We start from the raw sequence: 25,161 nt of genomic DNA on the forward strand, positions 1-25,161 counted from the left end.
AAAAGAAAGAGAGAAAAAAAATAATTACAAATTAATATATTATTAAAAAAAGTCCATTTGGTGCCGGTGGAACCACATAAACCCGGCTAACCCATATAAGTTATATTCGGCCAAAATTAGCTGGAAGGATTGAATTAGCACTAAATTAAAGGTTTATAATTAAATTGATACGATTAAAAGGTTTAAAATTAAATTGTCACAAATATAATAAGTTTATGATTTTTCAAACACCTTTTTCATCCACATTCCACAATAGTCCGATTATGCCATCCAATAGATCTTTCCATGCAATAAGGCATATTGAAAAAGATGGTCTCGACTTCGATTTTTACCAATACATTAACGAAAAAGCGACATATATTATTAAGGGGAGTGATGTTGGTGTATAAACTAGGGACAAAAATTAAAATGTAAATGCCAAAATAATGTACGACATTCATCCAGATTAGTTTGTACAAATGACATTTTGCAGCCGAATTCTGAGGAATAATAGAATTTTAGTTGAAATAACAATACTTTGAAATTCTGCTCTAGCGACTTGGAAAAAAAAAATCCAATATACAGAATTTTAGGGCTAAATTTAACCTGGCTAAAGTTATTTTAATTTCTAAATGCGATACTCCAAGTCCTGCATGTCAAAGGTTTTAATTTATAAGCATAAAATCCATCCCAAATGGTTATAACCTTTTATGGTTACTAAGGGTGCATTTTGTGATCATTTTATTTTCGGAAATAATTTCCGCTTATAATTAATTTGTGAGTTTTGAGCATTTGAAGGCATTTGGTCAACATCTAAAATTTATATTCTTGGAATATAAATGCATTTAGTATAACTTTCAAATTCTTTTGTGACTTAAAATCTTTTTAATTTTTAAATATTTTTTTTACATTTTTTCTTTTCTTTTTGCCTTTTCTTCTTCTTCATCTTCCTTTAGCCGGTCATCTATCTCAACCGTAGCTTGTGATGTCACCCAAATCTGGTGAGATTGAGCTCGCCCATCCACTGGCAAGGCTCGGGTCAATGAGGCTCAGCCTCACTGGGGGTTGGCAACACTTTGGCAAGATCGTTAGCCAGGCCATGGTGGGGACCAAAGAAGAAAAAGAAGAAGAAGAAGCTTGATTTGGGAGTTGTTCCCAAGAACAAATGAGCAACTTTTTCTTTTTCTTTTCTCTTTTTTTGCATTTGGATTCTATCCTAAATTTCTTCCCAGGAACAAATTTGTTTGTGAGAATAAAAACGTTACTAGATGGAATTTTGTTCTTGTTTTGTACCAAAGAACAAAGAATAGGATTAGGCACTATTTGGTACATACGTTACCAAACATGCCCTCGGGATGTGTTTGGTAATATTTTTGTTCCAAAGAACAAAAAATGTTTAGAAATAGTTTTTTTATTTTTAAATTTCTATTGTTGGGATTAGTTTCTAAGCAAAAGAATGTCTTTGGTAATTGCATAAAATTTCTATTTTTGGAATAGAAAAATAACAAGAATATGCTTGATACAAGCCTAAAAATTTCTATTCCCAATTTTTTTATTTATTTATAAACAAACTTAACATTTCATGTTTGGATAAAAATGGACTTTTGTAATGATTTAATTGGTCAAGATATTCTAAATGACCTAAGAAAATCTAACATGTAGTTAATCAAAGATGGATACCTGAAAATGACAATAGAAAGTCTCATCGGTTTATAACTCACAATATGAGAAGGTTGATAGTAAATCTTTAAGCATTACAATAAACATGTGTATAGATCTATTGAGAAGAAGAGCACACGTTGCTTGGAGTTATCGAGCTTTCGCGACCTAGCATTATCTCTAAAATAAAACAACATTAAAAAATGCTCATAGTAAAGCCCAAAAAGCTTATTTAATTTTGATTCCAATTTTCATAATAATATTTTCACATTTTTTAATGTTAAATTAATTCTAAACTAGGATTAACATTAAAATTTAGTGAAACTACTCAAAATCTAATTCTAATTTTTTTCCTAAATTTTTAGATTTTTTTTTTTATATATTTTAAAAAATTGGTACTTAGATCGAGTCGAGAAAACTAGACATTTTGTCAAATGTGTAAAGACGAGCATTAGGTTAACTTGAGCTTTTTTTTTTTTTGTTCTATTTAAAATGACCTTATTTCTATTTTTATTCTCAAAAATAAAGAAGTAAGTTTTTTTAATTCTCGTTTTTTTAATCTATTCTCGATTCTTGATCTATTTATGGGAAATAGAAAAATTAACTAATATTATCGAACGGAATTCTGTTCTTTTTATATTCCGGAGAATAAAAAGATAGAAAAATAGAGAAATAGAAACATTAACAAATATGGCCTAAATCATTATGCTCCAAATTTGGCATAGATTGTTTTTGGAGCCTCTCCAATACATGTGGAGTTCGTGGACAAAGGAACACTAATCATGCATCAAGTAAGAATCCTTCCAAGGAGTGACTTCTAGCGGCCTTTTGAAAGGGCGAATGAGAAAAATACCTAATCATGCATCAAGTAGGGGTTGTATTCCCACTGGTTAATGTTTTCTTGAGTACTATTTAAGTAAGAATCCTTCCAAATAGTTACCACACATAGGAATGACTATTCTCGATATCTTGTCTCATATGAAGTAGGTTGCCTATATAATAGATTAATGGAATCCATATTACATACACAGTCGATAGAAAATGTACTAGAAAAGTTTGAAATATTTAACTCTACTCTGAACTCAAATTTAACAAGTTGAGTACACGTCCCAAAATCATCCCAAATTTTAGATGATGATATAACATGAAATCCCAAATCTATCTTGGTAGAGTATGCAAGAAATGGAAAAAAAATTGATGAATATTTGTCATAAATGGATATGCTCATAAGAAAATAATATTAACTAGTCCTAAATGCATTCAAAACGGGGCTCCCCTCTCCAATCCTACTTGGCTTTATCACTACATTTGTGTGCAATCCTACAGAATTCTCATGGACTAAGATACCAACGTATCTTAATTCATGCTCTTTTCTTATTCTTTTGAAGCATACCTCGTTTTTATAGAAACACTATCGATTTCACGAATATAAATTTAGTCAATCACGGCAACGTGCTTTTTCACCCCCACAAGATTAACTTTGAATCTTTGATCGAGTTTAAGAAAAAAGAAAACCCAAGAGCGGGGCTACAATAAAAATAAAATAAAAATCCTTGATGCGTCTTCTGGCGAGTGAGGCGGGCTTGTGAGTCGTGACCCGTCCACGCCGTTTACAGCGAACCATCTCTCCCCGTCCTCCTTTTTCTCCGTTATTTTTCTATCCCTCCTTTTTCATCGTTTTTTTTTTGCTGTTTTTCTTAAAATGGACATCCCAAAAACCCTAAACCCTAGAAGCTCCTCCTCCTTCTAGAGCCTTCCGCTCTCTTCAAGTGCCATAGCCCCCTCCTGCGATCCCCGAGTCGTTCGCCAGCTCTGCCTCCCTCTCCCTCTCCCTCTCCCTCTCTCTCTCTCTCTCTCTGCTCTGCGACTCCATCACTCCTCCCATTTTCCTCTCGTCTTGCCTCGTCCCCCTTCTTCTTCTGCTACCATGTATCGCTTCGCTTCGAGCCTTGCTTCCAAAGCCAGGTAACTCTCCCAGATTTGCTCTGGCTATGGCTCCTTTTTTTTTTTTTTTTATGGTCTTTTTGTCTTCATTCGCTGTTCTCTCTACGAGCGCGAGAAAACAGTGGAAGCTAATCTGGGTGCGCTCGTCCTTTCTACGTCCTTGCTAACGGAAACAGAAAGGCTCCATCTTTTGAGTGCTAGAACCAGCCCTGGAGTAACCGGACTGGATACATTCTCGTCATATCAGCTGTTTTTCGAAAGCTAAATTATAAAATATGCATTTTACCTCGACTTGCTTTTGTTTTCTCATCAATCTGGCAAGATGCTGAATCTTTTCTAAGTCGCTCCCTTTGCTGATGTGGGCTTCTTGTATTTTGTTTGCTTCTCTGTCTCTCTCCCGTGTCAAAGGATTGCGAGGAACAGTGCTCACCAGGTCAGTGCTAATTTCTTCGACGGATTTCCGGGCATGTGAATCGGCATGAGGTTGCTTCTGTGATTTTCAATTTGTTTTATGTTGCTGTTGCGCAGATTGGAAGCAGAGCAAGCTGGGCTAGGAATTATGCTGCCAAAGACATCAAATTTGGGGTCGAGGCGCGTGCCTTGATGCTTAAGGGTGTGGAAGACCTTGCAGATGCTGTGAAGGTCACTATGGGCCCGAAGGTAAATCTATTTGGCATCCCTGATTTCAGTATACGTCTGGTGGCTAGCTGGAGTATTGTCATGGTAAAATGGTTCGTGGGACTGCCATAATAACAGCTTAAATTGGTTAATTCTTGTTGTTGAGTGACTTCCGAATCAAGGTAATGCAGTGTTGGCAATGTCTTGCTCCTTGGGGGATAACTTCCTTATTTCTGCTGCATAAGAAGCAAATTTACTCTTCAGAGCTTTTCGAAATTTTGTAATTTTTGTTTGCTCAGCTGTGTGAAAGTTTTGAAGCTGCTGACTCTTATGCTGTTCTTTTTGGACATTAATTTAAAACTGGTCATAATGTATACTTGAATAATTCAAGTGAAAGGAGCTCTTTTTTCTTCCATGTTTTCTGGGCGGTGTATACTCAAATACATTAGGAAAGTGGGATCTGGCAGTGATCTGTGCTAGTTTTGCTGCTTTTTGATATGATTGGCATTAATAATCATTTGATATGATTTTTTTTGTTTACTACTTGAAGGGTCGTAATGTGGTGATTGAGCAAAGCTTTGGTGCTCCCAAGGTGACAAAGGATGGTGTTACTGTGGCAAAGAGCGTTGAGTTCAAGGACAGAATTAAAAACGTTGGTGCTAGTCTCGTGAAGCAGGTTGCAAATGCAACCAATGATGTCGCTGGAGATGGTGGGATAAGCATCCTGCCTATGCATTGTTTTTGGCAGTGCTTAGAATTTCTTTTCTCATTATATTTGATGCTTACTCATGCCAGTTTCCTTGTATTTCAGGCACCACATGCGCTACAGTCCTCACACGAGCAATATTCACCGAGGGATGCAAGTCAGTTGCAGCTGGGATGAATGCAATGGACTTGAGACGTGGGATCACCCTGGCAGTTGATGCAGTTGTAACAAATTTAAAAAGCAGGGCACGGATGATCAGCACATCAGAGGAGATTGCACAGGTATTATACCCATTGCTTTTTACGATTTTATGCAGTAGCAGTTGGCATCAGCTGGTTTTCTGATGTGGACAGCTTCATTACATATATTGATAGGTTGGAACAATATCATCTAATGGTGAGCGGGAAATTGGTGAATTGATCGCAAAGGCCATGGAAAAAGTTGGCAAAGAGGGTGTTATCACAATCTCTGTAAGTTGCAACATATCACAATATGCATTATTTTTAGAATTTTGTATATTTGTTGTGCTGATGTTTTGTATGCATAAAAATGGTTTGAGCTGCCTCTTTTACTAATTGCTGAGGCACATGGCTTTCTATTTCCTTTTTCTTGTAGGATGGAAAGACATTATACAATGAACTAGAGGTTGTTGAGGGCATGAAGCTGGATAGAGGTTACATTTCCCCTTATTTCATTACCAATCAGAAGAATCAGAAATGTGTAAGCATCTTTATGGATGGTTTGCCTGGTTTATCTGCGATTCTGCAGCAACACTCAATGATGGTGTCTTTTGCTTTGACAGGAGTTAGAAGATCCCCTCATACTCATCCATGAGAAGAAAATTTCTAGTATAAATGCGGTTGTAAAAGTTTTAGAGTTGGCACTAAAGGTACCCAACAATGCACCAACTTCATTTTGATATATCCAGTTAGCCATTGCATGGATACATGTCTGACAGAATGTGCATTTGTTCAGAGACAAAGACCCTTACTAATTGTTGCTGAGGATGTTGAAAGTGATGCCTTGGCAACTCTTATCCTAAATAAGCTTCGCGCTGGTATCAAGGTTGGTAATGCTTTATCAGGTTTTTCACTAGCCATTCCTTATCAATATCATGAATGGGAAGTGCTGAACTTTTCTCCATTGTGTTTCGCTTAGGTTTGTGCTATTAAGGCCCCTGGTTTTGGAGAGAACAGGAAAGCTGGTCTACAGGATCTCGCCAGTCTTACTGGTGGTGAAGTGAGTTATCTGCTTGATAGGACCTAAGTCTGGTTTCCAATTGATATGATTAAGCATTTTATTCATGTTTTTTATTTTCTGTTTGGTAGTTAATAACTGAAGAGCTGGGGATGAACCTAGAGAAGGTGGATCTTGAGATGCTTGGATCTTGCAAGAAGGTAAGCCAGGGTACCATTTTGAACTAATTTGGCCCCTTTAATTCCGGCATTGCTGTTAGTGACTTCTACTTACATATTGTCTCCAATGAATCTGTAGGTCACGGTGTCTAAAGATGACACAATTATCCTTGATGGTGCTGGTGACAAGAAGTCCATAGAGGAGAGATGTGAACAGGTTTGTGGTGTATTCTTGTCTTTCCTAGGGAAGTGTAGGCACCTGTAACGTCATTGATTCCATAGCTGTTCTTGTATGGTATGTTGGTTGTTTCTTTTGATTGAAAGTTAGTTTTTAACTAGACCTCTTCTGCTTGTGTTGAAACAGATTAGGTCCGCAATTGAGTTGAGCACTTCAGACTATGATAAAGAGAAATTGCAGGAGAGATTGGCTAAACTATCCGGTGGTGTGGCTGTCTTGAAGGTTAGTTGCACACAGAGATGTTCCATTTACTTAATTTCCACTTATAGGGGAACACAATAAACTTTAGTGTAAGTTCCCTGTTTTGATGTTTCTTATGATCTGTGACATGAAAGCTTTACAAATCTTATTTCTTTCGCCTGCACAGATTGGGGGAGCTAGTGAAGCAGAAGTAGGTGAGAAGAAGGATAGGGTTACAGATGCCTTGAATGCCACTAAGGCAGCTGTAGAAGAGGGTATAGTACCAGGTAACCTTCTCTACCCATATTTGCGGTTCAACCTGCATAGAGTTGTATTATGTGGACAAGTGTGTGACGAGGCAGAAATGCAGGTGGGGGTGTTGCTCTTCTTTATGCATCGAAAGAGTTGGACAAATTGCAGACTGCCAACTTTGATCAGAAGATTGGTGTCCAGATTATTCAGAATGCATTGAAGGTCTGTATTTCTTTTTCAGATTCCCTTATATGTTGCAAATTACTGAAGTTCAAAAGGGATGTAATAATAAACACGTGACAGGTTTCGGGCACTTGAGGGAATGATTCATATTTGTTTCATGTTTATGCAAATAACTTATTTTCATTGCAGACACCTGTGCATACCATTGCTTCCAATGCCGGCGTTGAGGGAGCTGTTGTTGTAGGGAAGCTCTTGGAGCAGGATAACCCTGACCTAGGATATGATGCAGCAAAAGGTACTCACAATTTTCCTCCTACACAATTCTAGGATGGTTTATTCTTTCAAATATAGAGATGGGATCTGTTCTCGTCTTATTGAATTCTTTGCAGGTGACTATGTTGATATGGTGAAATCTGGAATTATCGATCCACTGAAAGTTATCAGGACTGCTTTGGTTGATGCTGCCAGGTAAGAGAGTAACTTTGCTTTCTGCGGTGCTTCTCTTCTTTGTTTTGACTATAGCATTTACTCTTGATTTGGACTAGCTGTATCTTCTCTTCCACTTGCCTAATATCAATCTTTTCTTTATTGCAGTGTATCGTCCTTGTTGACGACGACTGAAGCAGTTGTGGTTGAACTCCCTAAGGACGATAAGGAGGGTGCATCAATGCCTCCTGGCATGGGCGGCATGGACTATTAGACTTCATAGACTTCCGATTGATGGTGCATGCGAATTGAACTCACCAATCTTTATAAGGAAAGGGGGAAAGGGTTTTGGTTGGGAAGATGGGTTTATGCCCATCTTGTATGAGTTGATTTTTTTACGATAAATGCGAATCCTGGTCTGAGAGATCGAAATGTAGGTAGGAAGAGATCGATTGTTTCTTGTGAGGAAGAAAATTGTAATTGGATCTTTTACCCCCAAGGATTTTCATCTTCTCTGCCTAATTTTGGTTTTTACGTCTTGAGCCATCTATCGTTTGTCGAAGTTTTGCATCATAATGTTATAAAGTTGAATTGGTGAAGTGTGCGGACAACGGGGAAGATCGGGGGGGATAGCTCTACTTATGCTGCGTTGAGTCTAGCACGGTGGACATTTAGACCGTGGGTAAACTTTAAACATAAGCCGAAGCGGCAGCCCTTGGCTGCTAGCAAGTCCGTAACTAAGGGTAAAACCGAAGGGTGAAACCGAGACGTCACTTGAGCCACGAGATAGATTAGAGTTAGGTTGGAGCCGCTTAAATTTGACTAATAACGTCGATTGGCTGGGTGGCTCTTGGGTACAATGAAGTAACTGAAAAACAAAAGAGGATGCACGGATGTTATTTGGCTTGAAAAGCTCGAAGAACATTGAGTTCGACCAAAGGCCTACTATTACCAATATACTTAAAGTCGAGTCGGGAGGTGTACATCTCATGGAGTCTTACTTGAATATGAAAGGCGAGCTCTAACTTGTTGATTTAACATTGAATACTTGAGTCAACATTTTGGTGTTCGTACAATATGATGTTTCGAAATGTCGTTGTACTTAGTGACTCCATTGGTTGCGGCCCTAGGAGTCAACATTATTTGGCCAAATTTCCTAATTAATGTTGGGAGTGTGCTTGTGTTGAGGTATGGATTACGTTACACATTGAGCCAATATTTAAAGACCATTTGTGTCATTTTTCTTTCCATAAACTAAATAGCTTATGGTCCTTGAACTTTCGTGGGAGTTTGGTTTTCAGTATATAAACTTCCTCAAGCATTCGTTTCTCTATAGGAAGGGTGTTGCAAATAGATGGTCAAGATAGATTATAATATTTCCACAGATCAGTAGCTATAGATTGACCAGTTATTAAATGACTTGTTTTATCTCCTATGTAATTCGCGTGAACTTCGAAACTTTTTTCTTGATACGCTGGTTTGAAAGAATGAATAAATTCTGCTTCCAACAGATGTTCTTCAAAACGCTCATTGTGCTGCAAACTAGTTTGCATGAACAAATGCAAGCTATTTATACAATAAAACATCTTCTGATATCTTGGAGATGTATTTGCCGCGGTAGCGGGAAGCATTGGATAAGTGGTATAGGCAAATAAAAGATATAAAGCATAGAGAAACTTAGGGCGCGTTTGGCAACGATTGTTCCGGGAGGCTGATTCGACTAGAAATGATTATTTTGATTTGTTCCCGGGAGGCGATTACGAGTAAAAAACGCGTTTGGTAAGCTTGTTTAAAATTTTTGATTTTGGAATAGAATTGCGTTTGGTACCGTATTAATTGATTATGTTCCAAATTAATTTCTTTTGATTTTTAAATAAATTTTAAATAATTTCTTTACTTTTTTACTTTTTCCTTTTTTTTTTTTTTTTTTTTTTTTCTATTCTTCTTCTTCTTCTTCATTTGGCCGGTCGCCGGCCGGCGACGCTCACTGAGGAGGCAAGCCCGCCATCGGCGGGCAAGCCTCGCCCGGCCTCGGCGAGCGGCCGGCTGGGCCTCGCGGCGGGCGGGCGAGCCTCGTCGGTGGCTAGTGAGCCTCACCGGCGGCGGTGGGCAAGGCTCGCTGGCCACCGGCCGAGGCTCGGCCTCCCAGATCTGGGCGAGGGCCGGCCTCGGCGGTGGCCGGGCTTGCCTCCGTGAGCTCGCCGGACCTCGCCCGGCTTTGGCGAGCCTCCGGCGACCTCGCCGGCGGGCCGGCGGTGGACCGGCGACCGGCGGGCGGCGGGCGCGGTGGGCGGTGGCGGACGGCGGCGGGCGATGGCGGATGGCAACCGAGATGATGAAAGAGAAGAACAAGGGTTTTACGTTTTGATTCTTTTCGATTCTCGGACGTAGAATCAAATTTTTTTTTATTCTCAAATCTTGTCCAAAATCGTTCCGGGAACAAAAATTTTACCAAACGCGATTCTCGTCCCAAGCGGTGCAGGAACAAAAAATCAGAATTTGGCCTTTGTTTGCCTTTGTTTGGCACATTGCCAAACAGGCCCTTACAAAATATACGTTGTTAAGACAGCCCCGGGGAGAGAGAGAGCACAACAACCTCCACTAAAAAGCAAATCGAACTATCTAATTAAACACCCGAACTACCATATTGGAGAAAATATTCAGTGGTTTCTAACCACCACACCACTCACCTACTTGGCGTGCGTGTTCCATTCAAATTGCGCCACGTGCCCATGACATGGAATTAAAAAAATTGATCCTAGCACTTGTTTCTCTCTCCTACAGACTGAGTAAAGGACCGACACAAGTAAAAATGAATGCATTGCCTTCTCTCTCTCCTCTTTGTAGAGATGAGATCCTCCTTCACGACCTCTCTCTTCTGCAACAAAGGCCTCCATCTCCATCCTCTCCCTTCCTCCTTCTTCGCCTTTCCGCCTCGTTGTCGTCTTTTCGGCTCTGGCTCCAAAAACCACCGACTGGCCTCTCGAACTCTCCTTTGTCTTCTACTCTTAGTTCGATCCTGATTTCCGGCTCGATACATCGCCAACGATTTTGAAGCAGAACTAGGCTGCGAGGAGGAGGCTGGATATTTCGATAGTGGCACTAAGTTTTGGGGTCTTTCAACGACAGCCGCGACAGATATTGAGGCGGAGGGTTAAAGAGGACTATGGACAACATATGCGGGCCTGAAGATATATGATGTGCTTGAACTTCTTATTTGTCTGCTTCATCATCCACTGGGTTTGTATTTGCAAGCGATGATGCAATATAGTTCCATCCTTCTTTCTTATTTTTTAGTCGGAGCCGTTCTTTTAATATTTTTTTTCTCGTTTTATGTTTGCTTTTCATTTTCTCAACATGAGGATTCTGGAGGAAAAATCTACCTTCCTTGCTCAATGTTAAGAAGTATTTCTAAGCAGGTGGAATCACGGAGCTTGATTTTGGGATTTATACACAAAAATGCTGAAAAGAATTCAGAATTCGCTTTCACTTAGTCTAATTTTGAGCGGTAGTGATACCGCTGAAACAAGAGCCACAAAGGTGATGCTTAAAGAGGATGATTACTAGTTCAAGTTAATACTTTGGCCTTCCACAAAGCTATTCTGGATTAAAATTTCACCAATGATACATGAAAAAAACAGAATAATGGAGTCATAATATTTAAAAAATCAAAAGTTTATATATTAGGCTAATCACCAATAGAGGTGATGGTGGGGGCAATGTCAAAAAAAGGAAGAGTGCATATTTAAGGAATGCCTCATTGGAGATACCACAAATATTTTTCTTGAGAATATAGGTTAAATTTGTGGGCACGTGATTTCCTATCGTCAAGGATTTGGCCATATAAATACGGTCAAAACAGGGAAGCATATAGTGATGAATCTTCTTCACGTGATCAAGCGTACATGGAAAGTGTACGGCTAAATTTGTGGGCACGCAGGCCCTCACTATTGGTCAGTTGGGGCCGTTAGCTCCCGGCCAAGGCTCGACAGCCCCGCCGACCCTCCCCCACCTTTTTGGTGACGGCGAGGGTTGAGCCCTCAGCCATATATATATATAATTATTTATCACGTTAACACAAAAAATGATATATCATTTTGACACTGTTTAGACACATTAGCGCGCAAAACGATGTCGTTTTGCACGTAACTTGTCGGAAAATTGCAACGTCAGCATTTTAGCCGGATTTTCTCGCTAGTGGCACTTAAGTGATCTATTTTGCTCCAAGTTTGAACTTAAGTGTCATTTTCGTAATTTTTGGCACTCAAGTGTCCTTTCGTGCTAGCTTTTGACACTCCAGATTTCCCGGTATCCATTTTTAACTATTTGAGTTACATTTCCTAAAATGATTCTACTAGGCTGGAGAAGAAGATGTGTTTAGAGAGACATTGAGAATCTTCACACTCACTTTTACTTCAAGGGACTCTGGGGGTGTTTGGTTCAGCTTTCCCAAGGGGCTTTCAGCCCCGAAAGCCCCTTGGGGAAAATATTTGGTGTTTGGTTTACACTTTTGAGCTTGCATTTCCCAAATGCCGGCATTCGGAATCTTTGAAAGCCCAAAGCGAGTCTAGACCTACTTTGGGCTTTCTTATTTTCAGAATGCTAGTTTAGGGTTTAATGAATTTTTTTCTTTCCAATGTTGCCCTTACCGATAATTGTATTTTTCCATTTCGCCCTCCAAAACACTGTTCATCTTCTTCCTTGGACTTCCATGGACTTCTGCTCGGTCAAGCTTCGCGGTGGTGGGCGGCGCTCATCCTTGGACTTCCGTGGACTTGCTGCTCGGCCAAGCTTCGCGGTGGTCGGCGCTCAGCCATGAGATGCCAGATCTGGCCACCGGAAAGCCTCGCCTAAGGTCGCGCGACCTTAGGCGAGGTGGCTCGAGGTCGGGCGACCTCGAGGCGTCGCTCGAGTCGGCGACCCGGGCGAGACGCCGCCGAGTCGAGCGACCCGAGCGGCGCCGCCGAGGGCCGCGCGCTTGAGGCCTCGCGATCTCGGGCAACACCTGGGTCGCTCGACCTCGGCGCGACCCGAGGCGGCGTTGCTTGAGGCGCGCGACCTCGTCGCGGTGTCGCCCGAGGCTGTGGTCGCCGCCCGAGGTTGCGTGGCCTCAAGCGGCTGGGTTGCGCAACACCCGAGGTCGACGCCTCCCCCCCCCCCGCCGCCGGCTGCCGCCGCCGCCGCCTAGCCACCTCCTCACCACCACCAGCTGCTCCCCCACAATTTTCCCCTCACCACGCGATCTCCTCCTCCCTTTTGTTTTCCTTTTTCATTTTTCTTTTTACTTTGAAATAGCTTTGCAAAACATGCACAAAAAATTGGTTTCCAAACACAACTCCCTTCCCAAAATGCTCATTCTCTCAAAGGTACTTGGGGAAATGCAAAGCCATTTCCCCAAAGTTGAACCAAACGGGGCCTCTATCCAATACATTACATGCTCTTTGCCTTTTATAGGTATTAAGAGGTCACAAACAAACAAGGACCATGCTCACGGGTCCAAAACAAATAGAGACTTTGGATAATTCGGTCGGGAATTATTCTGGGCGATATAAACAGTGATTGTTAATAGTGATTTCCCTAACATATTGTTACAATACTTTTTCAACAATGATTTAGCTATAGGCCTATATTTTGTCATGGGCATTGTAGTCATAATATGAATCATCAAAGTTATGCATTTCGAGATGTTCTTCGTATTTTGTTCAAGTTCTGAAAGTCTAATATCAGAGGGGCTTTGGATGACTTGTGTTGTGAGGGCATTCCACATGTTTATGCTGCTTGAGGAGGATGCTTCTTCATGAGTCTTGGAGGATCTTGAAATGTCGGCAGACATGTCAAGGCCAATTTGTTGGTTGAGCATAGTAAGATGTGTCTAGTCCAAGGGATAAGAACAAAAGTCCTTGATCATAGGGGTCTTGAGATGACTATGTAGGATCGTTCGTGTCTGCCATTTCTTGTTCTTATGATGGTGGTGTCCTTGCTTGGTCCTATTGTCACGACCCCGACTCCATCTCCAGGGTCATTAGTAGCAAGATTAATTTTGCGAAGTCCTAGGCTTGTCATCGTCTTGATTTTTTTTCTTTTTTGTTATCACGCGCATATGAAAACGTGAACAAATAACTCCCCAAACAAACAACAACTGGAAGATTAGGGCATACATCAAACAGAACACGTTACTCTATATTACAACAATTCATTTACAAGCCCTTTTTTCAACGGCCCATTTTTCTTTTTACACCATACTACAAGTTTCCACATAGGTCAGGGCAAACTCCTATCTCTAACATGACCGCGGTTTCTAAAACTAATGTGACGCTTTCCTGCCCACAAGTTTGAAAATAAGGACTTAGTAAGTAAAAATCCCTAATCATCTACTAGAATGACAATTCGTCATCAAATCTAGCATGAACAATATCGATGGGAGATCGATAGCAATATTATTGCTTCACCTCGACCACACATATGTATCCCTTCAATGTAACTTCCATGCATGCTTACCTTCAGGTTATCTATGAACACATCAAGTCAAATTGCAATAAACATACCAGCATACATAAAAGGTTCACTAACATACATCTTGGCTCAACCAAGACATCCCGGCTCAACCGAAGCATCCGGCTTCAAGTTAGGCATCCTAGCTCAACTAGGGCATCTTGGCTCAACCAAGGCATATTGGGAGCTACCTCACCCAAGGCATTGGGGTTCAATCTAGGCATTTGATGCGTGATGGGGTGAGTGATTCAAGAACGGAAATTTTTATAAGGGGATTTTTGTGGTTAAGTGTATGGAGTAGTGTATATGATAAACAAACAAAAAGGAATAAGAAAAGATAGAACGATCTCCTCCCAAGGTATAAAGGCCACGCCACCAACCGAGGATGAGGATCGAGATCTACGAAGCTCACCACTAAGGCCTAAAGTTTCCACCAGCCAAGGATAAAGCACTTCGGGATAGGAGAAGCTCACCACCAAGGCCTAAAGATTCCACCAGCCAAGGATAAAGGGCTTCTTGGCTCACCACCAAGGGGTGATCTACGCTCCAAGGATAAAGAAACCGAAAGGAGTTATCCACTCTCCAAAGGAGTTCACTCAAGTTGAGGAAATCTCATCATTCTCATTCACGAAATTCGTATCTCCCATACATTGGATAGTTTCCTCTATTTATAGGAGGATTTCAGCATTAGGAAATATTAAAAACAAATTTTAATGACCTAGGAACTTAAACGTTCGACTCTTCAGCTACATAAAATAAAAACACCTAGGAACTTAATAAAAAACCATTATTAACACGGGAACTAAATGCCTTTAATCGTCGGCCTTCCACATTCTCGAACTGTTAGCTTTCCGTGTTCTTGAACCTTTGGCTTTCCATATTCTTGAGCCGCATTCGTGAACCTTTAGCCTTCCCAGAATTCGAGCTTCTCCCTTGACCAGAAAATAATCCTCCTGAAACTTCATCAATTGGTCATACAAGACATCTAAAATGGCCTTCCATTGATACCTATCAATATACCACAAAGTACCGATAAGTAATTAACATTATTCACTCAAAAATGATCCATCGAAGAACATAATGCCCAACTTCTTTATTGGCTTGGATAAGCATCGATGGTTCTGAGTTGGTCGATGGAGCTACGTGAAGGAGTTATCCACTCTCCAAAGGAGTTCACTCAAGTTAAGGAAATCTCATCATTCTCATTCATGAAATTCGTATCTCCCATACATTGGATAGTTTCCTCTATTTATAGGAGGATTTCAGCATTAGGAAATATTAAAAACAAATTTTAATGACCTAGGAACTTAAACGTTTGACTCTTCAGCTACCTAAAATAAAATTACCTAGGAACTTAATAAAAAACCATTATTAACACGGGAACTAAATGCCTTTAATTGTCGGCCTTCCACATTCTCGAACCGTTAGCTTTCCGTGTTCTTGAACCTTTGGCTTTCCATATTCTTGAACCGCATTCGTGAACCTTTAGCCTTCCCAGAATTCGAGCTCCTCCCTTGACCAGAAAATAATTCTCCTGAAACTTCATCAATTGGTCATACAAGACATCTAAAATGGCCTTCCATTGATACCTATCGATATACCACAAAGTACCGATAAGTAATTAACATTATTCACTCAAAAATGATCCATCGAAGAACATAATGCCCAACTTCTTTATTGGCTTGGATAAGCATCGATAATTCTAAGTTGGTCGATGGAGTTACGTTGGATGCACCCGCATCATCCTCCTGGGGTTGTTTGAGATTTGTCCTCAAATCTAGAAGGTTTTCATCCTCTAAGTAAGGAGAAAGGTCTCCCACGTTGAATGTTGCTGAAACTCCAAACTCTCCCGGAAGGTCAATCTTGTAAGCATTGTCGCCAATTCGCTGAATAACTTTAAAGGGACCGTCAGCTCTAGGCATGAGCTTGTTCTTTCGACGAAATGAAAATCTCTCCTTCCTCAAGTGAAGCCATACAAGATCGCCCAGTTGAAATTGAGTCTTCTTGCGATGTTGATTAGCTTTCTTCTAATCGACCAATAAAAGAACGAAGAACCTCGTTCATAAGTCTCATGAAGGTACTCGGAGCATTAGATAATCCGAATGGCATAACCAACCACTCATAAAGGCCTCCCTTGGTTTTGAAAGCCATCTTCCATTCATCTCCTTCTCGCTTTCTGATTTGATGATAATCACTCCGCAAATCTATCTTTGAAAACACAGAAGAACCATATAATTCGTCAAGCATATCATCAAGTCTAGGTATAGGGTACCTATACTTAATGGTGATGTTGTCGATGGCCCGACTATCAACACACATGCGATATGTACCATCCTTCTTAGACACAAGTAGAGCCGGAACAGAACAAGGACTCATGCTTTCTCGAACGTATCCTTTGAGGATAAGTTCATCGACTTGTCTTTGCAACTCCTTTGTATCCTTCGGATTGCATCGATAAGCTGGCTTGTTTGGTAGCGGAGCACTGGGGATCAAATCAATTTGATGCTTAATACCTCTTATGGGAGGTAATCCGAGTGGCAAATCCTCCGGAAACACATCTGCAAATTCTTTCAACAAGCAATGCATTTTTGGATTTATGGGTCGCTATATCTCACTCTTTTTCTCGACCACAAGCAAAGCAAATACATTCTTTTGTTTGCTAATGGCTCTCTCAACCCGTGTCTCACTCAAGAACAGATTTTCCTTATAAGTGTTTCCCTCCCCAGGTTGATTATTATGTATCGAATAAGGACTCAATGGTAAAAGAGTAATGCCTTTTTGTTCCTTATGAAAAGAGTATGTGTTTTTTCGACCATCATGCATTGCATTTATATCAAATTGCCACTGTCTACCCAATAACAAGTGGCATGCCTCCATAGGAATCACATCACATACAACCTCATCTCGATAGTTCTTCCCAATCGAAAATGATATAAGAACGTGTTTGGTTACCTTGAGTTCATTCCCTTGATTGAGCCATTGGAGCTTGTATGGTTGAGGATGTTTCGTTGTTGGAAGCTTCAGCTTGCCGACAAGAGTTGTCGAAGCAACATTGGTGCAGCTCCCACCATCGATGATCACCGAACACACTTTTCCGTTAATAGTGCAATGCGTGTGAAATATATTCTCCCTTTGCTCTTTATTAGGAGAAACTTCAACATGCAATGCTCTTTGGATGATCAACAGCTCACCATCATCGGCTTTCTCCACAACTTCTTCTTCCCGATCAGATTCGGAAATATTTTGGTCTTCATTGTCAGCCTCTTGAAGTGCCGAATTGATCTCCTCGATTTCTTGAAGAGTCATAACTCTCCGATTTGGACAATTTGCTTGTAAATGCCCAAAACCATGGCACTTAAAGCATTTCCTTGCATCACCTTCAAACTTCTTTTGGACTTCTTTGGAAGGCTCTGCATTCTTTCCCTTGCCTTTGTCTTTTGTCGACGTATTCTCGCCCTTGCTTGACGAAGCACCCCTAAAATAGGATGTCGCCTTTGTTGAGGTTCTAGAGGAAAACCTCTTGCTCTTCAATTGTTTTTCGACTTTTATGGCTAACTTGCATACATCCTCAAAGGACCAATACGGTTGAAGTTCAACCATATAAGCAATTTCTTGATTTATGCCGCCAAGGAAACGAGCGATGGTTTGCTCGGGAACTTCTGGAACTTCACTCCTCATTTTGACTTGTTCAAACTCACGAATGTATTCTTCAACGCTCATCCCATGTTGTCGGGCAAGAACCTCTTCTTCATCAACTTCTTGAGTTTTTCCCAAGACTTGATTCGGCCTTTTCCTTCCCTTGCTCGTTGATGCTTTAGGTTCTCCCACCATAGAGAAGCATATTTGGTCAGCTTTAGGACAGTAACCTTAGATTTCTTCTCATCCGAATAGGATTTGAAGTCAAAAATTTGTTCGGTTTTGTGTAGCCAATACACAAAGTCGTTGGGATTAAGATTACCGTCAAACTCAGGGACCTCCACTTTAATGTCTCTTTGATCCTCCTTATGCCTCCCTCTCCGTCTTCGTCTTCGAATTGGAGATTCAGAATCACTAGAGTGCAGAATCGTTCGGTTGTCTCTAGTGGACTCGGAATCGCCATCAGAATTTTGATGAGATTCAGAATCGTCACGCCGGTTTCGTTCATTGGGACGCCTTGCTGGTTGTCCTTGTCTCACCGGATTCTCTAGAAGATTGAGGACTCTCTCCATTTGTTGTTGAAGATTTTGGATTGCACGATCTCGCCTTTCGTTGTGCGCTTGCTCCAGAGTCAAGCCTCTAGGAACTTGTTCATCCATGAGAAATTTGTAACAAAAAGAAAGAAAGGAATCACTCAAATGAGTTGAACCTTGAGCTCTGATACCAATATTTTGATGCGTGATGGGGTGAGTGATTCAAGAACGGAAATTTTTATAAGGGGATTTTTGTGGTTAAGTGTATGGAGTAGTGTATATGATAAACAAACAAAAAGGAATAAGAAAAGATAGAACGATCTCCTCCCAAGGTATAAAGGCCACGCCACCAACCGAGGATGAGGATCGAGATCTACGAAGCTCACCACCAAGGCCTAAAGCTTCCACCAGCCAAGGATAAAGCACTTCGGGATAGGAGAAGCTCACCACCAAGGCCTAAAGATTCCACCAGCCAAGGATAAAGGGCTTCTTAGCTCACCCCAAGGAGTGATCTACGCTAGGGGTGAGCACGGTTCCGGGTAGAATCGGGAACCGGGAACCGAACCGGAGGGTTAGGTTCGGTTCCCGGTTCCTAAGACACCGTTAGGTTCCCGGTTCCCTTTCTGGGAACCGCGTTCGGGTTCCGGTTCCGGTTCCCATAGGAATTGGAACCGGAATCGGAACCGGTCACAATTCTAAAAAAAAACCCTAGCTTCCCCGCATGATTTCCCCCCCTGCGATTCTTCCCCCTTCCTCTTTCTTTCTCTCTCTCTCTTTCTTTTCTCCACTTTTCACTCCTCAGTCCTCACGTCACTTCTGCCCCCAACTTTTTCTTTTCTTCTCTCTCCTCTTTCCCCCTCTCGGCCGAGACCCCATCTCTTCTTCTTCTTCTTCTTCTTCTTCTTGCTGGCTGCTGCTTCACCCACCACCACACCGCCGCCCCACACCCTACTCACCACCATCTCTTCGCCACCGAACCACCACCACCCACCGCTTGTCCGACGAGCCGTTTCGCCGTTGAGGCCGACGAGCTGTCGCGCCGTCCGCGTTACCCCTCGCCGCCGTGAGCCTCCGCCGCCGTCTCCAAGCCACCATCACCACCTCTTGCCGCCGCTCGCTCGGCTGTCCAGGCCGTTGTTGCTTCGAACCGCCACCGCCTCCGCCAGAACCGAGCTCTTCCCCCCTTGGCCGTGGGTTGAGCCGCGACCGCCGCCGTCTTCGCCGCGCCATCCGTGCCGCCGTTGGTGCCGTGAGACTCGTGTCTTCGTCGCCGTCGCCGTCGCCGCGTGCTCACCGTGGCCGGACCTCCCTTGAAGATCGATCTGGCCACGAACGATTCGATGGGGAAGCTGGCAGGTGGCCGGGCTTTGCGAACCTCGCTTGCGGCTCGATGAATCGGATGGCCTCGTCGAGGTTCCGGTTCGCCGCCTCCATCTTGCGAGCCATGGCTTTGCAAAGTGCCTCACGGATCGTAAGGCGTAGTGGAGGACTTGGGCGAAGTGGGTCGGGCTCAATGACGTGAGCTTGAAGCCGTCGAACAGGGGGCGAGACGCCGCTCGCGTTGAGCTTCTTCTCCGACGACCAGTTCTGAGACGAGCTCGCCGAGCTTCCTTCTCAGCGCGGAGATGTCCGACTCCTTGCGCCCGCCTCGGCCTCCATCTTCTTCATCGTGATCTCGTACGTCCTCATGAGGCTCGCCGCTTTGCTCCTGAATCTCGCCAACATCAGCGTCACCCGTGGGGAGAGGTCGAGCTCCTTCCCCGAGGAACTTGATTACGTTAATTCCAGACAGTGGAAGAGATGAATTTAACATCATGTGTAAGGCTATTTCTCCAAAAGAATTTAATATCATGCGTAAGGCTAACGTAGATACCCCTGACAATAATGAAAGGGGAAGAAAATGGGGAGAAATATCTGCTTCTCTCTTTTATATCAGTTCATTCTTTCATTAATTTTTCAAAAATTTTAGATATGGCTGTTGGTAAATGCTGTGTCCTAACTCGCATGCCAATTTAAATTGACCTAACTCCATATTCTCTGTTATTTCATTTCTTTCTTTCTTTTTTCACTTCTGTTCAGCTATTGTTTTCGAAGCTCCAACAACTGTCAACACCTTTAAAGTTTCTGCTGATGTTGAATTACCAAATTATATATTAGAGAATGAAGAACTATAAATTTAGTTGTCTATTCAAATGTAAAAGATTCACATTGCTATGTATTGGCAGGTACCGAAAATGGAGGGCCAACTATTGAATTATTTCGGCTTTCGGATATTCGCGCTCACTACGAAAATGAAAAAAAAAAAAAAAGAACCTGTTGGAACCTGGAACCAACCCCGGAACCTGTGACAGGGTAGGTTCCAGGTTCTCGGTTTTGACGGGTAGGTTCCAGGTTCCAAAAATTGAGGAACCTGTACCCAAGGGTAGGTTCCAGGTTCCGGATGGAACCGAACCGGAACCGGGAACCGCTCACCCCTAATCTACGCTCCAAGGATAAAGAAACCGAAAGGAGTTATCCACTCTCCAAAGGAGTTCACTCAAGTTGAGGAAATCTCATCATTCTCATTCATTCTCATTAACATACATCCAGGCTCAACTAAGGCATCCTGGGGGCTAGCTTATCCAAGGCATCTGGGCTCAACCAAGGCATCCCGTTCTCATAAGCAAGCCATTGCCGCCAACATGTGACGACAGTCCTCTTCTTTCATTTAATGATCACATATCATGTTTTGCACAAGCTAGTTTATTATCTTCCATGTTAACCTACACATGAGTGAACCATACAAAATGGACTTGCAACATAAAAATAACTAGTAAGCAGATGGCTAAAACTCGATGACTTAGCATATCGCCCTAGCCAATGGTTAGGAATTCTACTTGCCTTTGATGAACCTCGAGCTAAGACACGACCTACAAAGGAAAGGGCGGCTTGCTTGAAGGCTGATGCTTGTTAGATTCCTTCCTATCCTAAACTTAGTAGGAGAAAGGATCTTTGGCAAAGAATTCCTTTTCCATCTAGAAACCACTTCATGTAATTTCATTAGTCCGATAATCTTTTGCATTTGTCTTTTGCCTATCCCTTTCTTAATGTTGAATCTTCCTTATAGGAAAACATGATATCCTTATCCTCATCCTCATGCATTTATTTGTTATACTGAAGATTGAAGCACAAGCGAACCCTTCCTAGGATGCATCTTTCCATCGACTAGCGGGAGAATCCACCCCCAAGTGGCAGCCAAGCTCACTTTGTGCCAAACAAAGCACCTATCTCATTGCTAGACACAGTAACTTAACAAAGTTGGAAAACTCACACTACAATTTCAAGTTGAGGGGCTTTTGCGAGCTATGAGCTTCATTCAACAGGAGCATGAGCGGGGAACTTCATGTTATTAGAATACCGTGATAGGGGAAGGGAGAGGGAGCCTGTCGTCATGAGGATAAATAGAGTGGCTAAAAAAAAACTCAAACTTAATTCCTAAACTAGGTGTCGAAGAAAAGAGTTTAAGGTTGCTAGTGCTGAAATCTGAAAGCTTGATGCTTAGTCAGCTAAGCAAAGCCTTGCAAGCAACCTGGCCCAGTACGTAAGACACAAAAGAATGAGTGGAGCTTAAGGCATCCTTTTTCCTATGGGGAATAAAATAAATGAGATTAGAGATCCAAAGTAGACTAGGCGGCAAGTTATCGCCATCAATCAGCTCTTTCCAAAGTAGTGCTATTCTATCCTCCACCACAATTGGACCAATCATTCACCAACGTATCTTTGTAAGGAGACAAGAATTCAGGAACTTCTGCCCAAGAACAGGAAGGGAAATAGATCTTGAGGACAAGTGTTGGTTACAACTTGAAGAGTGCTCGTAAACTCACCCACATAGAAGAGATGGCATCAAGACAGTTGTCTCTTTCCTTAAACAATCGGGGTGAATACCATCCGTGCCTTACTATTCCATTCCTTTAGGGGTGCATTTTAAACCCCTATAACTTGACTTTGTTCTCTCTTCTTCCATGCGTAGCTGTGCCCGACCCTTCCTATTTCATTTAAGTGAACGCTGGAGAAGATCATCATTTCAGCTAGTTTGGATGTGAATCATCCCCGCCATGAGCAAGAGGGTGCGTTTATTCGAGTTGGTCTAGTTAACCCTCCTATAAAGTCAAGATCAATCTATATATCGAGTCAACTGGCCAAGTTTTAGTCTATAATGTCGTATGTCGTATTCAATTTAGTTAAGAGGCCTGTAGCCCTTATCAACCAATGTTGCTCAAGTGCTCAAATCTTTGCTTTCGTCCTGGGCTGGGGTTGCTTACTTATTTTGTTGAATGATTGCTAGGCCAGTGGCAGCCGTTTTCCTAAAGAGTCTTGTCCTATCAGGTCTATTACTCGATCAAACTGCCATTCTCTTCGACGGTCTTTCCAGTACAATGACTGGGCATTCGAATAGAACTTTCTTTGTCAAAGTGCTACAACTAGCTCATTCGGAGTAATTTAACTACCCCTTACCCCCCTATTATGTGGTACCTTTCCTTTATCGTCGAGTATAGTGACACTCCTTTGAACGGCACTAGGATATTGAGTCCACCTTAGACCTCCCTATCCCTGTGAGTGTAGAATCAAATGCCCTCCTGTGATCAAGGAGGATCGCATGCTTGATCGAAATTCTCATTTGACCCATAAAGCCAACTTAGACCAAGATTCATTCTAAGGCATTCTTTATGACTGACGTAGTTCACGAGTATATGGGGATCCAGGTCATGCTCTATAAACAGCTAAGTTGACTATTTAATATAGCCTTGAGCTATACTTAAAAAGTAACTTTTAAGTTTCAAAAGTGAGGACTGGTTCTTAGCCACTAGGGACTAGCCTCATGAATGCATTTGCTAAAGGCACTATTAGGCGGTGCTTTCTCAATCTAGAATCTAACAAAATAAGCCACGAGATAAAATTCATTTTCATTTTAGGATTGACAGGACTAGTTGGCTTAAGACCAGAATGCAAAAGCTACTAAGCTTTGATAGTTGCCCTGGTGCTTGCTCCCTAGGTAGCGAAGTTTCAAGTCTGCTTGAAGATACACTATACAAGCCCTAAGCAGCGAACATGTCAAAGCCCTTAGATGTCAACCCTACTAATTTTTCATGGGGAACCCTCGAACAAGAGTGGAATAGGTGCTGAACAGATGCGGGTTGAAGTTGGACATGGAATCTGCCCGTTTGAGTCGTCGCGAGCCACAAAGCTCGACCTTTGTTTTCTTTTGTCCTAGAGACCATGCCATTCTATAAGTCTTTAGGTCTTCACCATGCCATTTTTCATGGTTTTTATCTTCACTAGGAAAGGTCTTTTTAGGTCTTCTTCTTCCTCACAAATTTGGTATCATCGTCTTTTCTATGTTTTCCTCTTTCTCCTTGGTCTGATATGGTTTTAGTTTATTTGTCATATTTTCGGTCTCTGGTGCCGTTGATCTAATTTGGTTCCTGTAATCATCGGTCTTCTCATAAATCTCTTTCTCATAGCCCTGTGGGTCTTGTGTCATCAGTTTGCATGAAGAAGGAAGGATAATTAATAAGAAAGTCAAGGATTGCCCTACTAGTCATTCTAGTCAGCCAATTATCATTGCCTTAGTCTGCCCTTTGATCTTGTGGTAACTCTTGAACTTGGAGAATGGGGAAGTCATTTTGAAAACGTTGCTTCAGATCAAGAACAATGGTGTAGCTAATTGATTTTCTTTCTTGGAATTAAAACTGCTGTCTCACTCAAAAGTTAGAGGTGCTTTATGGAATTTTTCAAAAAGATGCAGCGACACCTGAATGATGCCTCCTTACAAGAGGATGAACTTTTGAGAAGAATTCCTGAATAGACTAGGAGAAACTCGCTAGAAAAGGGTATTTTCCCTGAGATTGTTATATCCTATAATGGTTACTTGGCCCTCCAAGATGCTAGTCTGCGCCAGATATTTAAGATGGTGCAGCATCATGCCTTCGGATTTTTCCATATCCATGCTCAAGAAAGTTCTCAAACAAGCTCGGATCAGCAAGAGCGCATGGCCGTGGCTTATTTTCCCTTTTGAGTCTTATGAAGTTGAAGCCAAATGATTAGTATTTCCATAGGGCTATTGTTCTATTCTAACTATCTCTTTGTCAGTCTTGTATGTGAAGGTCTTTCCTTTTGGAAACGCATCCCTGAAGCGCTTAAGCTTTCGATCTAGTCTCCCAGTCTTCCAGTTTCAATCCTACCTCTCTCCCTTATACCTTATGTCATGTCTCCTTCCTAAGAGTCTGCTTCTTTGTTTTGTAAGAAATTCCACAGTCTAAGGAATCATTTTATAAACTGATTTGTAGTCGGGTTGAAACTCGATTGTAGAGAGCGAAAAGAGCCTATTCGTTCATAGGAGATAGCTGCCCTTACTTCCTATGAGGCAAGAGATGAGAAACTACTTTGTGTTTGTACGAAGCAGGAGATGAATGAGAGTGCAAGTTTAGTGCTATTGCCATAGTGCTTTCTTATTGTGGTAAGGAGAATGCTGTCCATTAGTTTCCCAAAGCCAAGGACTGGTCTTCCAAGTCCTAAGAGTTTGTCTGAAGAAGGGAAAGAATATCCTAGCTATGATGTCTATTGATCGATCTGAAAACAGATTGTGTGACCACCTTTCTTACCAGCAAATCTTCAATATACTACCTTGGTGTATGATTGATCATTTTGCTGAGAAAGGGTAAGGTAGTCCTGCATATTTTACTCACACTTCTCATTTTTGTTAAGGTCTTTCTCTCTCTTTATTCGATGATTTGCTTTCAGTTGGTTTCTCGTAGAGTTGATAACATTTGTATTTAGGAGTGATATGTTCATCCAACTCAAAATATTGTAAGACAAGAAAAAGTGACCGTTCTTCATATGCCCAAAACTCCCATGTTTTCCATTGGTCAACCACCAACCAAAGCTCTATCTAATTCTTCACGAATTGTACAAGAAGGAATC

General features: G+C 41.8%; 1 protein-coding gene across 1 annotated transcript; it reads left to right on the forward strand.

Annotated features, from left to right (window-relative positions):
- Positions 1-3,375: 3,375 nt before the first annotated feature.
- Positions 3,376-8,086, forward strand: LOC104414388 (chaperonin CPN60-2, mitochondrial). Its single transcript, XM_010025470.3, has 18 exons — positions 3,376-3,603; positions 3,991-4,015; positions 4,111-4,242; positions 4,751-4,910; positions 5,012-5,187; positions 5,281-5,376; positions 5,522-5,626; positions 5,709-5,795; positions 5,882-5,971; positions 6,065-6,145; positions 6,235-6,303; positions 6,401-6,478; positions 6,626-6,721; positions 6,867-6,966; positions 7,050-7,153; positions 7,304-7,409; positions 7,504-7,582; positions 7,709-8,086. Exons 1-18 carry the CDS (start codon positions 3,566-3,568, stop codon positions 7,812-7,814), a joined length of 1,728 nt encoding a protein of 575 aa, XP_010023772.1. The 5' UTR covers positions 3,376-3,565; the 3' UTR covers positions 7,815-8,086.
- The last annotated feature ends 17,075 nt before the right edge of the window (positions 8,087-25,161 follow it).

The sequence above is a fragment of the Eucalyptus grandis genome, chromosome 8, assembly GCF_016545825.1.
Source record: "Eucalyptus grandis isolate ANBG69807.140 chromosome 8, ASM1654582v1, whole genome shotgun sequence".
NCBI classification, from domain to species: domain Eukaryota; kingdom Viridiplantae; phylum Streptophyta; class Magnoliopsida; order Myrtales; family Myrtaceae; genus Eucalyptus; species Eucalyptus grandis.